The following is a 19172-nucleotide window of genomic DNA, read 5'->3' as shown; positions in this document are numbered from 1 at the left end:
CGCCGCTGCTGCGGCCGGCGGAGTCGGCGGACCCCGCGGACCCCATTAGCGCCGAGCGGAGCCTGGCGTGGGGCCCCGGGCTGGCCGCGGGGCTCACGCTGCCCGTGCGGTACTTCTACATCCAGGCGGTCAGCGCGGCCGGACGCAACTTCTCCCGCTCCCCGCCAGGTACCGTGCGTGTGCTCGGGGCGGGGGGCAGGGACTGCGATGTCCTGGGAGGAGCTGGTCGGAGCTGCCCGCCCCTTCCCTCTTCCCCTTTCATCCTTCCTCCCTCCCTTCCTCCCTCCCTCCCTTCCTTCCCTTCTTTCCTTCCCTTCCTTCCTCCCTCCCTTCTTCCCTCCCTCCCTTCCTCCCTTCCTTCCTGAGCGCTTGCTGTGCCGTTGCGGGTCCCTGGCTGCCCTCCGCCCCCTCCCGCCCCTCTCAGCATCCCGCCCGGTCCCGCATCGCCCGGGACACGCAGGTCCGGTGGTGAGCGGGGCACATGGTCAAACCCCTCCTTTTTTTCTGGTACGGCTGAGTTGCTTCCTTCCGCAGGGCTCTGCTTCTCACCCATAGCCTCGTCTAAACAGTAGGTAGTTTACAGCAACAAACCAGCAAGCTCAAAGTAAACCAGTGCTCCTGGAGCTAGTGGATGTAAAGAAATCCCAGTACCCTGCTCAAAAGTGCTAACGTAATTATCTGTAATGCTGCACACACACCAGTTGCTTAAAATTTCTGTCTTGGTAAGCACGGCACTCTGGGGTCCGTTATCCTACTGCTGCTCCATTAAGGAGGAGTAATTTTCATCTCTTGTTTACTCAGCACAAGCACAAACCATCCCATGACACTTCTGCAGGTGGGAACTGGGGTTTCTTCCTGCAGTCCAGCAGTATGCTGCCTGTCGGCTGTTTTCTGCTGCAGGTTAATTCCATATGCTCTATATTAATAGTTCTAATATAGAATAAAAATAACTTCTGCATCATGGATTTCATAGTGAAGATAACCCTGAGATAGCCACCCACCGGAAATCCTGTTGCTAATTTATATAGGATGTTTTGCTATTAGTTACTATTCATATAGATGGTACTGAGAAGATACCTCCCAAGTATGCACGGCCTCTTCATGTCTCATAGTTAGAAGGCTGCTGCTTGTGAAATTAAAGAACAGACATACAGGTTATGTCTTCAGTCTGACAGAACCCCAGATGCTTCAGGTCTGGACTTTCTCCAGCTGGTGTTGCAACTTGGTGCTGGATTGCAGCACGGTTTTGTAGTGGCACTGAAGAATGCAACTGCACGCTCACTGCCAGCGAAGCAGAGGCTGATTTCAGCTGTGCAGGGAGAGCCTTGGGTTCAAAAAACAGGTTGCTAAAGGTAAAAAGGTGTCAAGCTCAGCTGGATTCTCATGCTAGTATAAATCCTCCAAGAGAAACTGATAGGACGTGGGTACTGAGAACCTAGTTTTGATCTCAGTGTGTTCATGTATGTTACTATTTATATTAATAAATTCAGTGTCTTTGGAATGTTTCCAGGTCCTGATGCTATCTGGCATGGAGTGGTCTCCATGCATACCGTGACATTCTGTAGCCTCCAAACCAAGGCGGTGCATGCATGCTGCCGACAGGGAAGAGCTGTTGGCTCAGCCCGTGCTAACTGCTGAGCCATGCCAAGAATTATTTAGGAGAGTGCCAAGGATCCTTTAACAATTTAGCGGTACAGCTGGTCATATTCCAGTGCAGGAGTACTCTTTAATGTACTCATATAGACACAGGCTATAAATTTCAGTTCTCAAATGATTTTAAGTGTTCAAATTCTATTTGTAAAATGTCAGTAAGAATTGCAATTAATAATGTTTATTAAGGCACTGCTTTCCAATATAAACTGAATACATCTTAAAATATCCCTGCTGGGATAGCTAAATAAATCCGCATTATTACCTCCATTGCACAAACAAGAATACTGCGATCAGAGCAGGAGAGTTGTAGTTAAGGCTTCCTATTTGTAAAATTTTTCCAAATCTATTAAATCGTGTTTTGTGTGGATTAGAATTTCAGTCAAGTAGGTCAGTACTTACTGGTATCCAGTATGAAACTTATATAGGATAATTAGTGGCTTTTAAATCCAGATGAGTTTTCTGAGTGTCACGTCTAATCACCAGAATTAATGTGCACCGCTGCACATCACACAGTAATTTCGACCTACAGACTTCTAACTCTTTGGCTTGTCTTTTTAGGAAAGATGTCAAATGATGCGGAATTCACTCTTCTCCTAGAAAAATTATTCCAAAGATTAAAAAAATCACTGCTGAAAATATAGAACTTACTTTTAATATAAACTGCATAGATTTTTTCCTTTGGATACTTGGTTCACCTTATCCTTCTTTTCTGCTAGGTTTTCCCCTAGGTTTAACAACCGCCCACCATGTCTTTATGTATGATTGACCATGACAAAGTCAGCTGTTAACTGTTCTTCAGATGTTCTACATACTCTGCTAATGAATATTTTCAAGGCCTCCGAGGTATTCTTGCAGGTTTTACCAAATACTTTCAAAAAGAAGTGGCACAGTTCTTCAGCACTCATTTCAGTGTAGCTAAACAGGGTGCCTCTCAGTTACACTCACCTTCGTATCTGCAGCACTGCAGGACTTCCTGTCAGGTCTTTTGTTGACCACGATGCCTGGGCTTTTGTGATGGTCACACACAACTTCCTACCACGACCTATATTTCTTTGTTCCTGGATATATGCCCTCAAAGTATATGCTATTCAAAGGAGCCCATTGAACCTGTTTTGTTCAGCTGCCTTTTTATTGACCCTATTGATTTTGCAATTTCCATCTGTGAAAGTAACCAGCAATGATTTCAGTAAAACAGTTGAGGAAAAAAACCTTTTCTTCAGATCTTTTAATTTCTTGTCTGCATACATGTCAGAAATAGGGTGAGTGGAGTTTTTGTTCTTCTCTAACAATTTGCTTAAATCAATACGTTACCTTTTCTCTCTTTGCGTTCCTGTATTTCTTTCCTCATTCATCCATGCATGGAATACCTCTTTTACAAGCTGCACAAGAGAAAAAAAAATGCATAAAGCAAGTTTCAGCATTTGGACTTCTTAAAGTATCCCATTTTGACTGTGTCTGTATTTTAGTCTCTCTTCAGGAGTGGAAAATTAATTTGTACTTAAAATGCTGTCCCAGACAGGTTTTCAGGGTAACACAGAAGTGGTGTTACTAGTGGTGACGATTCAACAAGGACACATTTTTCCTTTATCATTTCTGTGGATTGAGAGAAACAGAAATGAGTGAAAGTACCATGGTAACCTTCCTCCAATTTAAAAAAAAAAAGAAATCAGCAAAAAGCTGTTATAATTAAATACTGCAGTAGTACTTAGAGGCCTTGGCCCCGTTAGGCAATGAATGTTGTAAATCATAAACAAAAATCCTATTTCCTCCAGTGAATAATTTGTACTTACATTAAGTATTCAGTCTCCCTTTTCGTCCCCCTCCTTTTCAGTGGGGTTGCCTTTTTCCAGAGAGGTTTGTTATCAGGTCACTCTTCCCTTATCAAATGCTTCCTGCATCTAAACTGCCACCAACTAAAACTAACATATCCTTTGGGTAGATCCAGAGTTCCTCATGTGTCTAGAGCAGCTAAGTACATAACCAGTGGGGAACAAAGACCTGCTTAGTTATTTCCTGTAGGTGAGGACAAGGAGATCAAATTAGTATTTGACTTGTGATTTCTCAATATTCACTCAATTTTATGATAGCTGAAAACTTTATTTTCTCTGGTAGGAAATCTCTATACCCAGTTAAAATGTTGTTTTATAAAATGGGTAGAAAGAGACAAAGACGTAATACCAACAAGAAAACTATTTTCTTTGTGATCCTACCTCATCACATGCTCTGGATTCAGAGGCTTCTTCATCCAAATAGTACTAGGTGATAGTCATAAGGAGAGGATACTTGGCTTAAGTTGGCTGCTTTTAAGCAAGTTGAAAAGGTGGTTGTGACTGGCAGTGACATTTAGAGGCAGAGATGTCCATTCCTTCGGGAGAGTCATTCATGGAATCAGTTGCCAAATTCAAAAGGGGGGGACTCACTCCTGTGTTAACACCTCTGGCAGTATTTAGTTGAATGAGGAACAGAAATTGTAACTCACCTTTGGAGAAATGCATCTTTCCTCTTACTTGGACTACATCTCCACACTGTCCTCATGTAGAAGAGCATTCACAAGGAAACCAACTCCCTGATGTTTTCTTCTCAAGCCTTTCAAGAGACTCACCACAGTCTTAAGTGTTTGTGCTGGCACTAGATTCAGAGTCTTCAGAGTCTCTGAAGTCTCTTCACTCTGGTGGAGTGAAAAGCAGATACTTTGGTCATAAAAATACGGATCATATGAGGAAATTAATAAAATGCTGTCCCAACTGTCTTAGACCTGCGTACGTTGTCCTTCTCATTTAATAAAAATGTTCCCAAGTCTTAACCACAGAGGCTCAAGCATTTGCAGTGTCATCCTAGTTGGCATTATTCATTTTCTCTGTAATCCAAATCCAAGAGAAGTCTAATTCCATCAGAATCATTGTGAAAAATGAAAATTAAAATAGTCCTTTTCTTCTGAAGAGGAATTATTTCCCTGTTGCCTTCTCAGCTGCCTGTTATTCAAGAGTTGCCTCTCCTAGCTCAAGAATGGTCCATCCCTACCAGCAGGAAATCAGACAAAGACAGCAGGAGGCCTGTAAGGATGAACAAGGAGCTTCTGACTAAACAGAGCCAGAAGAAGGAAGCATACAAGAGGTGGAAGCAGGGGCAGGTGACCCAGGAGGAATATAGAGATGCTGTCTGATTGGGCAGGGGTAGGGTTAGGAAAGCCAAAGCTGATCTGGAGTTGAATCTGGTGAGGGATGTGGAGGACAACAAGAAAGGATTCTACAAGTATTCCTCTAATTTCTATGCTCTTACTATCTTGCACATCTCTGCTAGTGACAGTAAGGTGCAAGATACTGAGGAGGCCTTTGGTTTAAAGGTCAATTTATGGCCTATGATCATACAGCCATTCTTACATTATCATTTTAATTCTACTTTATGCCATCTTGAAAGGTAATCAGTAGCTAGATGTCAAAAATACATGAAGGGGGCAAAACTATACTTTTCTACCTCTTTGATGATGATGACTCCGATTGCAGATATATCAAAGCAAGCTGAGGAGCTCCCAAACTGGGAGCCAATCTGAATCAATTCTACTCACATAGATCCAAGCTGTGACAGTCTTAGATCTAACCCAATATACCATTCATAGAAATTGTTCTGGAGTTTAAGTCTATTAGCATTGCTTGAGCTATACTTAACAGTTGACCAAGGAAATGTCACACTGCGTAACTGTACTGCTAAAGTATCTTCAGCCTACGGCCTAAGCAAGCAGGGAGGTGTCCACTCATTGTTCTTCTGAAAATGAAGTACCACATATCTGGAGCAACCTCAATATTCCTCTACTTCTCAGAAGTCAGAAGTGCACTTCTGGAAATCATTCTGGACAGAAACTTAATCAAATGAGGGCTTCCCACAATAGATCTGCTAGCTACTGAAGACAATGTTCTGCATTTTTTAGTTGGTGGGAGTGATGCTTGCCACAGTGGCATTCCAAGAAGGAATGAATGCTTGCTTCATTTTATTTCTTCAATATGTTGTCAAATGAAGGTATTCTGACTTGGTTCTTGGCATCTTTAGCTGGCATGGACTTTGAATAGTAAGAAAACTGAGGGATGATTACAAATAATCCACATTTTATATTCTTACATTGGAACACAAAGCAGAAGAGGGGGTGTGTTCAGCCATGAGAGATTCTTCTGCTCACAGACACTGACCATATGCTTATTGATTGAGGGATCAACTCTGACAACAGTACCTGGAAGAATCCCAGTTACTCAGGGTAACTATTCTCTCTGTGAAAAGGCATGACATGTCAGGAAATACACATCTGAAATCATAAGGCTTCTGCCTAATTTAATCTGGAGACTCTTGCACAGTAGTTGATTTGAATCCACTTTCAAGATCCAGTGCTATAAGGAAGATGCGATTGATCATTAAACAACTGTGGTACTTACCATATCGGTGCATTTATTTGTGGATGCAAAGTATGTTAAAATATGGATTGTATAGAATTAACTGTAACATCTCAATCATGTAGTGCTGTTGGGACACATTTGAATTTTAGTAACATCTTGATTTTATCTGGATTTTTTCAGTTTCCTTTCTTTCTGTATACTACTTTGTGCTAACATTCGTTACATTTGTTTGGTTTGCAATGCTTAGACTATTAACATTTTGTGAATAATCTGTCCCTCTCTTTTTTGAAGAATAAAGTTGAAGATGACCATTTGTGACAGAAATAAGGGAATATAACAGATTTACGTTTATGCATACTCGTCTTGTCCACAAAATATTCTACACCCAGTTAAAAAGTCACTGTGCATTAATGATGAAACGCTGGTGATCTTTAAGCACAGGTCAGACAGATGTCCAGGAAACATCTCTACTATCCTTCTCTTATCCCTGCTTTTCAGTAGATGGGACTTTAAATTTGCAGTCAGCTGCAGCCCAAAGGTGAACAATCTGTATCTGACTCCTGCATGCTGCAACTGCCTTTCCACCAGCTGGCAATTATTCTCTTCTGTTACTTTAACTTGGTTTCCTATCTTTCTTACTCTAGAGGAAAAGATTGTTTCTCAGAGCACTAACTTGAAAACTTAGTATTAAACCTAATCATTGCTTCAAAATACCGTTAGCCTTTCCTTCTATCCTGTAAGCATTATTTAACTCTTTATCTCCATCTACAGGTTTTCCATTTATTAGGTACGTGATGATCAAGAAGATTTGGTAGGATGACCTTCCATCACTGGAAATTACTTTTAGCAGCTTGGTATAATAAAAAAATTTATAGTGCAAAGTTAAATTAAATTCCATGGACTTAATCCAGTAGAGTTTGCTCTCACTTTTATTTCATATATGTGATTCTAATTGCTTAAAGTGGTTTTATCTGGTTTTATTTTCCTCCTTTCAGGAAGAACACACTTTAAAGTGGTAATTAAAGCACTTTCTCCAAAAGAAGTCACCAGAATTTACACCCCTCTCCCTTTGGATAGAAATGATGGTACATTTCTTATGCGGTATCGGATGTATGGGAGCGTCAGAAAAGGGTTAAAAATTGAGATACTTTATGGTGATCAGCATGTAGCTCAATCTCCTTATATTTTGAAAGGTAAGGGTATTTTTTTCATTTAATGTAATGTATGATGGTAGCTATAGAAATGCTAGGGACTAATATACTGCTAGAGGAAGAGGTGGGAAATTAGAGGTTTGTTTGCCCTTGTTCATGTAGTCTTCTCGCAAACGTTCTCCTTATATAGAGAAGTAAGCAGTGACAATCTCTATACATTGCCAAGTTACAGGACCTAGATGCATAAGCATATAGATTATGTCCTCTGACATTTAGGTGATGTGTCCGGACAGCCCCTCTTCCCTCATGCATACAGAAATGCATCTCTTCATATTTGGTAGGGAATAAGAGAGTAATGCTTGTATTTTTACGGTTTTCAAGCACATATTCACTTAAACGTTGTGTTATTTTTATCTAAAGTAGAAAATATTATCTGCAAAAGCAAGGATTTTGTGTTGTTCCCAACACTTTATAATTAAAATGTCTGCAATTTCTAAAAAGTGTGATCCTTCATAACAACAAAGACAATATTTCTTTAACCAGATAATATTTAACTTTCTTCCATTAGCCCAGTTTAATTCAGTGCAGGTCTATACTGTGGAAGAACTACTTAAAAGCGGGGAAAACAAGGCAAATCATTCTGTCATTCCACATCTGCTTCTTTAACTTCCTTCTCTTGCTCTCAGATGGACAGATGTTTAGCAAAGAAAAAGATAATATAAAGTTACTTCTCTGGAGAGTCTTGTTTTATTTTACCACTACTTCTAACCAGAATTTCGCCATGTTTTTTTTAAATAAAATTTCCTAAATACAAACTTAAAAATGTCTTCAAACTGAAAGGAAACTGTCCTGAGTCCTCAAGGTAGAATAACAGAATTGTAGAATGGTTTGGGTTGGAAAGGACCTTAAAGATCATCTAGTTCCAACCCCCCTGCCACGGGCAGGGACACCTTCCACTAGACCAGGTTGCTCAAAGCCCCATCCAACCTGGCCTTGAACAATTCCAGGGATGGGGCATCCACAGCTTCTCTGGGCAATGTGTTCCAATGTCTCACCACCCTCACAGTAAAGAATTTCTTCCTTACATCTAGTCTAAATCTACCCTCTTTCAGTTTCAAGCCATTACCCCTTGTCCTATCACTACATGCCCTTGTGAAATGTCCCTCTCTGACTTTCTCATAGGCCCCCTTAGGTACTGGAAGGCTGCTATAAGGTCTTCCCAGAGCCTTCTCTTCTCCAGGCTGAACAACCCCAACTCTCTCAGCCTGTCTTCATAGGAGAGGTGCCCCAGCCCTCTGATTGTCTTCATGGCCCTCCTCTGGACTCGCCTCAACAGGTCCATGTCCTTCTTAGGATGGGGCCCCAGAGCTGAATGCAGTACTGCAGGTGGGGTCTCATGAGAGCAGAGTAGAGGGTGAGAATCACCTTCCTTGACCCACTTCTTTTGATGCAGCCCAAGATACAGTTGGCTTTCTGGGCTGCAAGTGCACATTGCCGGGTCATGTTGAGCTTCTTGTCAACCAACACCGCCAAGTCCTTCTCCTCAGGGCTGCTCTCAATCCGGATACTCATCGCCCAGCCTGTATTTGTGCTTGAGATTGCCCTGACCCATGTGCAGAATCTTGCACTTGGCCTTGTTGAACTTCATGAGGTTTGCGCAGGCCCACCTCTCAAGCCTGTCCAGGTCCCTCTGGATGGCATCTCTTCCCTCCAGCCTGTTGACCGCAGCACACAGCTTGGTGTCATCGACAAACTTGCTGAGGGTGCACTCAATTCCACTGTCATGTCGCCGACAAAGATGTTAAACAACGCCGGTCCCAATACGGACCCCTGAGGAACACCACTCGTCACTGCTCTCCACTCTGACATGGAGCTGTTGATCACAACTCTTTGAGTGTGACCATCCAGCAAATTCCTTATCCACCAAGTGGTCCATTCATCAAATCCATGTCTCTCCAATTTAGAGACAAGGATGTTGTGCGGGACAGTGTCAAATGGTTTGCACAATTCCAGGTAGATGATGTCAGTTGCTCCTCCCTTATCTACCAATGCTATTACCCTGTTGTAGAAGGCCACCAAACTTGTCAGGCATGATTTGCCCTTAGCAAAGCCGTGTTGGCTGTCACCAATCACCTCCTTATTTTCCATGTGCCTTAGTATAGTTTTCAGGAGGATCTGCTCCATGATCTTGCTGGGCACAGAAATGAGACTGACTGGCCTGTAATTCCCCAGGTCTTCCTTTTTTCCCTTTTTAAAAATGGGTGTTATGTTTCCCCTTTTCCAGTCAGTGAGAACTTCCCTGGAGCGCCGTGACTTCTCAAATATGGTGGATAGTGGCTTAGCCACTTCATCTGCCAGTTCTCTCAGGACCCACGGATGCATCTCATCAGGTCCCATGGACTTGTGCACCTTCAGGTTGGTTCCTTAGGTGGTCTTGAACCTGATTTTTTCTCCTATGGTGGGCAGTTCTTCATTCTCCCAGTCCCTGCTTTTTCCTTCTGTGACTTGGGTGGTGTGGCTGGAGCACTTGCTGGTGAAGACTGAGGCAAAAAAGTCATTGAGTACCTCAGCCTTCTCCATATCCTGGATAACCAGGTCTTCCATTTCCTTCCAGAGAAGGCCCACATTTTCCATAGTCTTTCTTTTATCACTGATGTACCTATAGAAGCTTTTCTTGTTGCCCTTAATGTCCCTGGCCAGATTTAATTCTATCAGGACTTTGGCTTCCCTGTACCTGATCCCTGGCTACTCAGACAAATTCTCTGTATTCCTCCCAGGCTATCTGTCCTCGCTTCCACCCTCTGTAGGCTTCCTTTTTCTGTTTGAGTTTGTCTAGGAGCTCCTTGTTCATCTATGCAGGCCTCCTGGTGTTTTTGCCTGACTTCCTCTTTGTTGGGATGTATCGCTCCTGAGCTTGGAGGAGGTGATCCTTGAATATTAACCAGCTTTCTTGGGCCCCTCTTCCCTCCAGGGCTTTATCCTGTGGTACTCTACCAAGCAGATCCCTGAAGAGGCCAAAGTCTGCTCTCCTGAAGTCCAGGGTGGTGAGCTTGCTGCCCAAAGGATCTTGAACTCCACCCTTTCATGGTCACTGCAGCCAAGGCTGCCCTTGAGGTTCACATTCCCAACCAGCCCCTCCTTATTGGTGAGAACATGTTCCAGCATAGCACTTCTCCTTATTGGCTCCTCCATCACTTTGGGAAGGAAGTTATCATGAATGCATTCCAGGAACCTCCTGGATTGCTTATGTATTGTCTCTCCAACAGATATCAGGGTGGGTGAAGTCCCCCATGAGGACCAGGGCTTGTGAACGTGACGCTGCTCCTGTTTATAGACGGCCTCATCCACTTGGTCTTCCTGGTCGGGTGGCCTGTAGCAGACCCCCACTATAATGTCACCTGTCCCTGCCCTCCCTTTAATTCTGACCCATAAGCTCTCGGTCAGGTCCTCATCCATCCCCAGGCAGAGCTCCATGCATGTCAGCTGGTCATTGACATAGAGGGCAACACCCCCTCCTCATCTCCCCTGCCTGTCCTTGGTAGTATGCCTTCTTTTTGCTGTTGCACATCTGCCAGCAGCCATGAAACTATGACACAGGACAGAACCTGTTTTGATTAGAAGTCCATGAAATAAGGGCTTTTTTTCATGCTCTGTGAGGCTCTTGCTTATACCTAAGCTCTCTGCTTGAAAAGGACAGAAAGAATAGTTGATTATACATAAAACACCTTATGGCAGAGATAAAGACTACTGTTTCAAAGTTCTGAATTATTAGGCTAAAATTGGAACTGTAATACCTGAGCTTTGGTAGTTATGGACAGTTAGAACAATTCTGAATGCCCTATGTGGTTGGCAGGTAGCACAATAATGGAGCTTCATTTTGCAGATGAATAACAAAAAATGGAGTATTTTGATTTCTGAAAAGAGAAGAATGTTGCTGTTTTCTCAATTACACTGCTAAACCCCAGAAATGTTATAGGGAGGATGATTTCCCAGGAAAACTTTAAAAATTAAACTTGGAATAAAAAATGTCACGCCACTGTCATGTCTACATTTATATGCCCATGTGTTTGGGGAATGATGATTGATGTAGAATCACAAATATAGACTCTCAGTGCTTTGTTTGCTACAGGACCAGTTTATCATGAATATTGTGATTGTCCTGAAGAAGACCCTGAGATCTGGCAGAACGTTATGTCTTGTCCATCCCAAGAACCTCAGATTACAAAGGACTTTATTTCTTTTCCCACCATTGACCTTCAGCAAATGCTTAAGGAAATACCAACAAAGTTCAGTCAAACAAGAGGTGCTATTGTTCATTACACTATTCTCAATAATCACATCTACCGTCGCTCCTTAGGGAAGTATACAGACTTCAAAATGTTCTCCGATGAAATGTTCCTGTCACTGGCAAGAAAGGTATCGATTTTGATCATTTAAGACTATTAAGCCACATTCTAATATGGCAATACTGCATTTGTTGTTGTATCTTCAGATTTGTAATTCCTGAAGATTTAACTTTTGTTTCTTCATCAAGATGACAGCGTATCTTAGAGATAATGTGTGGGGGCTGAGCTTGACAGTAGTGAGATTGCTAGGAAAGCTGCAGGGACTAAGGCCTGACTCTGTGAGCGTTTTCCTGTGCATGTTCGTTTCATACTTGCTTGTAGGGCAGAAACTTGAAATTCATACCTTAAGCTCAGCTAAATCTGTTAACTATCTAGTAGGTTTATTGATTCTGCATGACATAAGAGAACTGAGGAATATATGTAAGAGTGACAAACAGCTTCTGTCTTTGTGTTATTATCCTTTCCTGGGTATACATTTAGGTTCATCTTCCTGACGTGGAGTTTTATCTTAATGTTGGAGATTGGCCAGTTGAGTATCGGAAAGCTAATGATACACCTGGTCCTATACCTGTCATTTCATGGTGTGGCTCTGCAGATTCAAAAGATATAGTCCTTCCAACGTATGATGTAACTCACTCAACTCTTGAAACCCTACGTGGAGTCACAAATGATCTCCTTTCTATTCAAGGAAATACAGGTAAATTCAAGAGCGTGAATTTTAAAAAAGGATTTGTAAATTCCATCAAAGAAGCAAGTTGCATTCAAATAATGTGTTAGTCTTCAGTTCACAAGTGCCTTAGGAGGTCTCTTAATACAAGCAGGTTAGTCTTTACAGGTTGTAAACACTTTCAACACTGCTACTAAGCAGGTGTTTAATACGGATTTAGAGCCAAAATTTAAGAAGTCCAGTTTACAACAGTGGTGAATTTTAACTTAAAGGTATCCAGAAGATAGCTACCGTGACCTGTCAAAAGAAAATGAAATATAATTAAAAGGCCTTTCTCCTCAGTGAAGGACTTGAATTTGTTCCTTCTAATCAAATAGTAATTCTTTTCCTGACAGTGATGTGGCCCAATGTTTTGTTTACATAAAAATGAATTTGAATTCTGAAATAAATAAACTAGTACTATGCTGCAGCCTCTTTCAAATAAGAAAATACTGTCTGTATAAAAAAAATACCTCAGAGTGGGATCTTCTGAATTGTTTTTCTAGCTTGGAAGAAAGAGTCAGTTTTACTGACAGGTGTCTTCCTCCCCGCCCAGGAAATTCATGAATACTTAGGGATCAGACAAATGCCATGAACAATACCTAAGGAGTAAAACTTGAGTGAGGAGGTATTTCTTTTTATTTGATTAGTTCACAGTTTCTCTTTTCTTTATTAGTTTTTAAATGAAGTATTTTATTATCAGTTTGAAGCACTCCATGTTACTGATTTAGTACAGCTGCTTTTCCAATTAGGAGATGGTAAGAGCCTACTCCACTTTAGTAGGTCCTTTAAGGAAATTTCCAGCAGAAGGATGAGGAAGGACGTATTTAATGTCTTTAAAAGCAGGCAGGAAGCAGAGATGAAGTCTTTCAGGCTCTTGCTAAGTATCCTGAGGACACAGTATAGCCATTTTTTTTTCCTCTTTAAGTCATCAATAAGTGATGGAACTAACTAAATTGCTGGGTAACAGAAGTGGGTTTTACTAAAGAAATTTTGGTTATTTTGGCAGGCTTTATGGATGGAGAATTACTTTAATTATTAGTATTTTACTTACGTAATTTGATTATAATCCTTTATTTAGCTTTCAAGATAATTCAAGTTATTAAAATATAAAATTGTTGAGTGGAAAAGCAATTCTGTGATTTTCCTTTTATAAGTGGCTCAGTTTCTCATCCCAAAATTCAAGCCAGAGCTGGGAGTTTAAACCCTGTGATTAATAAGTGATTATGGATTCACTACAAGAAACCATGCCTGTTTTACCATGTCTCTGATTGTAATGCCACTGTCATAGCAAGTTTCATATTTGCACTAAACATACCATGAACATTTCCTTACTGCTTGCTTTCACCTTGTCACTCAATGCTCATAGGCCCATTCTGGGAAAACAAAACTGAGCGAGCTTTATTTAGAGGTCGAGACAGCCGAGAAGAACGTCTCCATCTTGTCAAGTTATCCAAGGAAAATCCAGAACTACTAGATGCTGGAATAACAGGATATTTCTTCTTCAGAGAAAAAGAAAAAGAGCTGGGAAAGGTTCAGCTGATGGGCTTCTTTGACTTCTTTAAGGTAGCAAGCAAATTACAGTCTTGGATTAATTTTGCTGTCAAGTTCTTACTAACTGAAAAGACAAGGCTTACTTTTGCCAATTCCATTCAGTAAACAAAACAGTTATGCTACACTGGGAACACTGGTCCGTGCAGGGTAGACAGATCACCTCTAATCAAAGTCATAATGTGACACACTTCTAAAGAAAGCCACTATATTTTTTTGTGGAGTCCCTTAGAGACAGTTCTTGGAGATTATTTTTTTTTTAAATATATTGAGAAATTCAATTTCTCACCATCACAGTTTCTTTTATTTGGGTAAATATGAAAACAATGGACACAATTTATGTCCATTGCACATATGTTATAGATGTCAGAAAGAGTCCTTGTAGTAACAAGTTAGAAAATAGATGGAAGTTTTTGTTGCACTTGAACACACAAATTCCACTGCAACAGAGGTATAAAAAGTAAAGGGGACAGAGTCCTGTAAAAAGCAATTATAAGATATGGCAATTGAAGTTCTGTTCCAGTGATTAATATATCAGAAATGCTGTAACAGCCAAGAGCATCTGTCAGAGCAGTACATTCATGGTTACTTTTAGTATAATGTTTCAGATTATTTTATATAATAATACATGTTTCAGATTATTCTACATAATAATATAATTTTAAGTCAGAATAAATTTCCTTTTTTTGAATTTAAGTATAGATTAGTTTTATTTCCTTCCCAGCTGTACCTCTTGCTCTGTCCCAGGATACTTTAATAGAATACCCATCAGGCAGTTCATGTTACACAAAGGTTCTTGACTGTCAATCTTGGGTTGAAAACAAATCTTTTTTCCATTATGTTATCCAGAATACCATGAAACTATACCTACTTAACACTAAAAGAGGTTTGAAGATGAGAATTAATAAACACAATTACATCTTGCCTGTGAGAATAATCTTTTAAACAGTCAGTGTTCCTATTCCGATTCAAAACCTTTCACCTTTTTTTCCTCTATCTTCATGTTGTAGTACAAATACCAAGTGAATGTAGATGGGACCGTAGCAGCTTACAGATTTCCATACCTCTTGCTGGGTGACAGCCTAGTATTGAAGCAAGACTCCCAGTACTATGAACACTTTTATATTGGATTAAAACCTTGGAAACATTATGTTCCAGTTAAGAGAAACTTAGAGGACTTGATAGAGAAAATAAAATGGGCTAAGGTAAGATCCATTACTAATTCAAGTTCAAAGTGATAAACAAGCATGTAAATAATTTATCTTAATACTCTCTGCTTTTTGTGTTTCCACATATTTTGCATGAACTCTATTGAGATCCTGGGATAAAGGAAGTCCATTTTATTGTTAGTATGAGATGGGAAGGCCTTAATTCAAGTAACCATTTCTATTCAGGGAAGTACTTAAGAATTCATTTTAAGTATGTGCAGAAGTGTTTCGTGAGTCAAAGCCTTAGTATACTGACTGTTGTGGTTTAAGCCCAGCCAGCAGCTAAGCACCACGCAGCTACTCACTCACTTCCCCCCCACCCAGTGGGATGGGGGAGAGAATTGGAAAAAAAAAAAAGTAATACTTGTGGGTTGAGGTAAGAACAGTTTAACAGAATGAAAAGGAAGAAAGTAATAATGATAATAACAATAATAAAATGACAATAACAATAATAATAAAAGAATTGGAATATACAAAACAAGTGATGCACAATGCAATTGCTCACTACTCGCAGACCAATGCCCAGTTGGTTCCCAAGCAGCGATCCACACCCCCAGGCCAACTCACCCCAGTTTATATACTGGGCATGACATCACATGGTATGGAATATTCCTTTGGCCAGTTTGGGTCAGATGTCCTGGCTGTGTCCCCTCCCAACTTCTTGTGCCCCTCCAGCCTTCTTGCTGGCTGGGCATGAGAAGCTGAAAAATCCTTGACTTAGTATAAACACCACTTAGCAACAACTGAAAACATCAGTGTGTTAGTTAGCAACATTATTCTCATACTAAATCCAAAACATAACACTATACCAGCTACTAGAAAGAAAATTAATTCTATCCCAGCCAAAACCAGGACAGTGACTAATGCAGGTAATTTTCAAAGAAATGGCCAGAATCCTAGATAGTACTTAATTGATTCTATCACTTTTTTTAGGTCATGACTAGAACAGAAGTCCTTGCATATTCTGTTTCAATGTACAAAAAAATCACTGCTCTGTAATACGCTCAGAATGAGAGGCTGGGATTCTGTAACAAAACAAACCAATATAATTGTGTGATTGAAAACACTATTTGTGCTTTAAGTTTAGCTATTAGGTTAGAAAACATAGGAAAAGTTTCTGTTCTGAGAGTACTGTAGTTCTTCATAAAGAGTCAGATGAGAATACTAAAAGCTTTGAAATATAGACCTAAAAAACCTGAGAGTCAGTACATGAATTCAAGCAGAGTTATTTTGAAAAGGAAGACATTGAATTGCATTGCATAGGAGAGGACAACAACTGTGGCTTTGTCTTCTGTAAAACTAGGTATGTCTGTGAGATGTCAGACCTGATTTTGAAGAGGCTTGTGGCTTGTATAAAACAGTAGAGCAGTAATCAACTGAGTTTTCAAAATTGTACAATTATCCATAAAAGTTGTTATTGATAGCTCTAAGGTACCAGTTGTGACCATAAAACCAATCCAGTATTTTAAAAAATCTGCCATTTAAAGTGTGCCTTTGCAGTCTACTGGTAATTGCACATACAGTTACAGATTTGAATAGCCCCTTTAATAAAAGTTCTAATGCCAGCCAGGCTTTGAGTAACTCACTGATTGCTCTATTATTCATTCGTTTCGTCTCAATTTTCCAGGAAAATGATGAAGCAGCAAGAAAAATTGCTAAAGAAGGACAATTAATGGCAAGAGAATTGCTTCAGCCTCACAGGCTTTACTGCTACTATTATAAAGTGCTCCAGGTTAGTACAGTAGATCACTTTTTATTACTTTACCCCAACTGCTACTGCTACCAATGCTACAAATTTCATATTCAGTCCTTACTTATATCAATAGCAGACACGGTTGATATTATTCACAGGGGATCAGTGTGAAGAGCTTTGCTGAAACTTGCTTCATCATTAAAGAGGCAACCTGACATTGTAGTTGTTTTACAGAATCAGAGATTTTTTTTTTTTTTTGCCTCCATCCCCACAGTCAGACCTGTTTTCAGTGTTGCTTGGTATGTGGTTTCTAACAGACGTAGGTGATAATCTGTACACAACTTTCTTCCTTTTTCCCTTCATTCTTATCCCCTCATGAGCTACTTCGCTGTATTACAAAACAATGAATACATGGAAAAGAAATTCTGGAAGTATGGCTAGTAGAGTAGGCAGGGGTGAAGCAGGCCAAACAGTCATTGCTTCCCTAGGAGATGCAGATCTCTAGTGAAAGAAGTTTCTGTTCTCTGTAAGTACTCATTTCTTTTTCCTGTTTTGCTGTGCAGAGTTAGATCTCAGCCTCAGCAGCCACAGGCTGACACAAAGTTTGGAACTCCTCAGTGCACAAAAAGGACAGCATTATCTGCTTAAAGTGGTTAGAGGCACAAATAAGGACAATATTCAAATCACCATTAATAATAGGACAGGGGAAAACATTAAAGGAGGTTTTCAGAGGCAATGTAGCCTATTAGTAGGTGTGTTATAAAGACACCTTGTAAACAGGTTGTAAACAATTACATGAGCCTGGATAAAGGCAAGCTTTTGAGTGGAAGGGAGGAGGAAAATTCTGTTTCACGAATTATATGTTGGTGCTTATAGCATTCTTAAATGTTGTTTACATATTTCAGAAATACGCCAAACGCCAAGCCAGCAAACCTGAAATACGGGATGGAATGGAACTTGTACCTCAGCCTGATGACAGAGACTCAGTATGCAGTTGCCACAGGAAAAAGCCTTTAAGGGAAGATCTATAACTGTACCGGATGGAGAAAATCACCCACTTACAATGCAAGAATTTAAATAGGAATTAAGCTGTGAAATCTAAGACACTTATGCACTAGCAAACTCTTAGTTATGTATTCTTCCTGTATTTACATAGCCTTTTTCACACTGACTCTGATCTACAATGTTGGTTCCCACAATTTTGTCTCCATGACCACCACCAGACAGATACTGAGCCTGTAATGGGGAGCGTCTAGGGGATTTGTTTGATGTACTGCATCATCAGGAAGAAGAGCGCAGTACTGCTCATGTTCCAGCTGGGATCTAGTTATCCAAGTTTTATGAGGAACCAGTCATCCACAAAAGATCTTCCATGAGTCAGTGCAAGTTATTCTAATGGAGCATTTGCAACATACTAAAACAGTGTTATGATTTCTTCATAAAGTTTACCTCTGTGTTAGACTGTTCCTTGTATACAAAACAATTTTCTAACTAGACAAAGAAAATGAATAATTGAGATTTACAGATATCAAATCTGGTGTTGCTTTGAGATTATTTTTTGGTCTACGGTAGATAACAGAATAGAGAACATGATAAAATATTTATCAATTTCAGAGGAAAATGGAGAGGAGGACGAGAGAGCAGAATAATATTTTTATAAGCACCATGGTTGTGAATCACCAAAATTAGATGCTGCATTAAAGCAGACTGTGTAGCTATCACAGTCGCAGTGCTTTGAGTGCCAAGACTCTGAAGATCTGTTCCCTGCCAATGACCATGTCTGGGAATATAGGCACAGATCCACAAAAGGACTTAGAACTTCAGGAAAGGCCAGCTGATATACTGGTGTCTTAGTTCAACAACACAATCTACAGTATTCTAGGCTACCTGAGTATTCACACACCTGAAATTTGTTAGTAGAGTTTTAGACCGCCTACATTTAGCTTCTCTATAGAGCTAAGGATACCACCATCTTTTTCACTTGGGTTCATGAACTACTTTTTTCCTGTGCTTTAGTCCCCAAAGGGATCTTAGCCATTTTCTGAATGTAGGTCATATCTAACCTTATAGTGAGATCAGACAGCAGATTCTTCATTCTTTTGGTTCAAACATGACAGAAAAACCTATGCTGTGCTTTCTGTGTAATAGTCTAGGGGTTAGAGACCATGCTAAGCAATTGGGAAGCCAATTGTCCTCCTTGGTTTGATTCAAAGCCATTTTTCCAGAGAGTGCCTTAGCTCCAGACTGGAGAAGAGGTCTTCAAGTCTTCCACTGAAGTTGTGCAGCAATGAAGTTAATACAAAATTCACAGGGCCAGAAGGAGCTGGTCATACCATTGCAATAAAGTGTGCCTTTGGGTGGGGCAGAGGAAACATCCTAGTCCTGCATGTGGCTCCCAATACCTCTGTTGATTTTTACCAAAGTTTGTCTACTTCAAAATGCATAAACCTGGAAGGAGACACCAATGCCAATACCAAGACCA

At 40.4% G+C, this 19172-nt stretch overlaps 1 protein-coding gene across 1 annotated transcript in view; it reads left to right on the top strand.

Annotated features, from left to right (window-relative positions):
* Positions 1-18221, top strand: part of KDELC2 (KDEL (Lys-Asp-Glu-Leu) containing 2) — an 18963-nt gene extending 742 nt beyond the window's left edge. Inside the window, exons 2-9 of the mRNA XM_010572792.1 lie at positions 24-168; positions 7031-7228; positions 11316-11602; positions 12013-12229; positions 13608-13804; positions 14800-14994; positions 16625-16729; positions 17596-18221. Of these exons, the coding sequence (XP_010571094.1) occupies positions 24-168; positions 7031-7228; positions 11316-11602; positions 12013-12229; positions 13608-13804; positions 14800-14994; positions 16625-16729; positions 17596-17721 (1470 nt within the window). The 3' untranslated portion in view covers positions 17722-18221. The remainder of the gene's footprint in view (positions 1-23; positions 169-7030; positions 7229-11315; positions 11603-12012; positions 12230-13607; positions 13805-14799; positions 14995-16624; positions 16730-17595) is intronic.
* Positions 18222-19172: the final 951 nt, after the last annotated feature.

This window comes from Haliaeetus leucocephalus, unplaced genomic scaffold, assembly GCF_000737465.1.
Source record: "Haliaeetus leucocephalus isolate CR32 unplaced genomic scaffold, Haliaeetus_leucocephalus-4.0 Scaffold351, whole genome shotgun sequence".
Lineage (NCBI taxonomy): Eukaryota > Metazoa > Chordata > Aves > Accipitriformes > Accipitridae > Haliaeetus > Haliaeetus leucocephalus.
The sequence above is the reverse complement of the archived record's forward strand: the minus strand, read 5'-3'. Positions and strand labels throughout refer to the sequence as shown.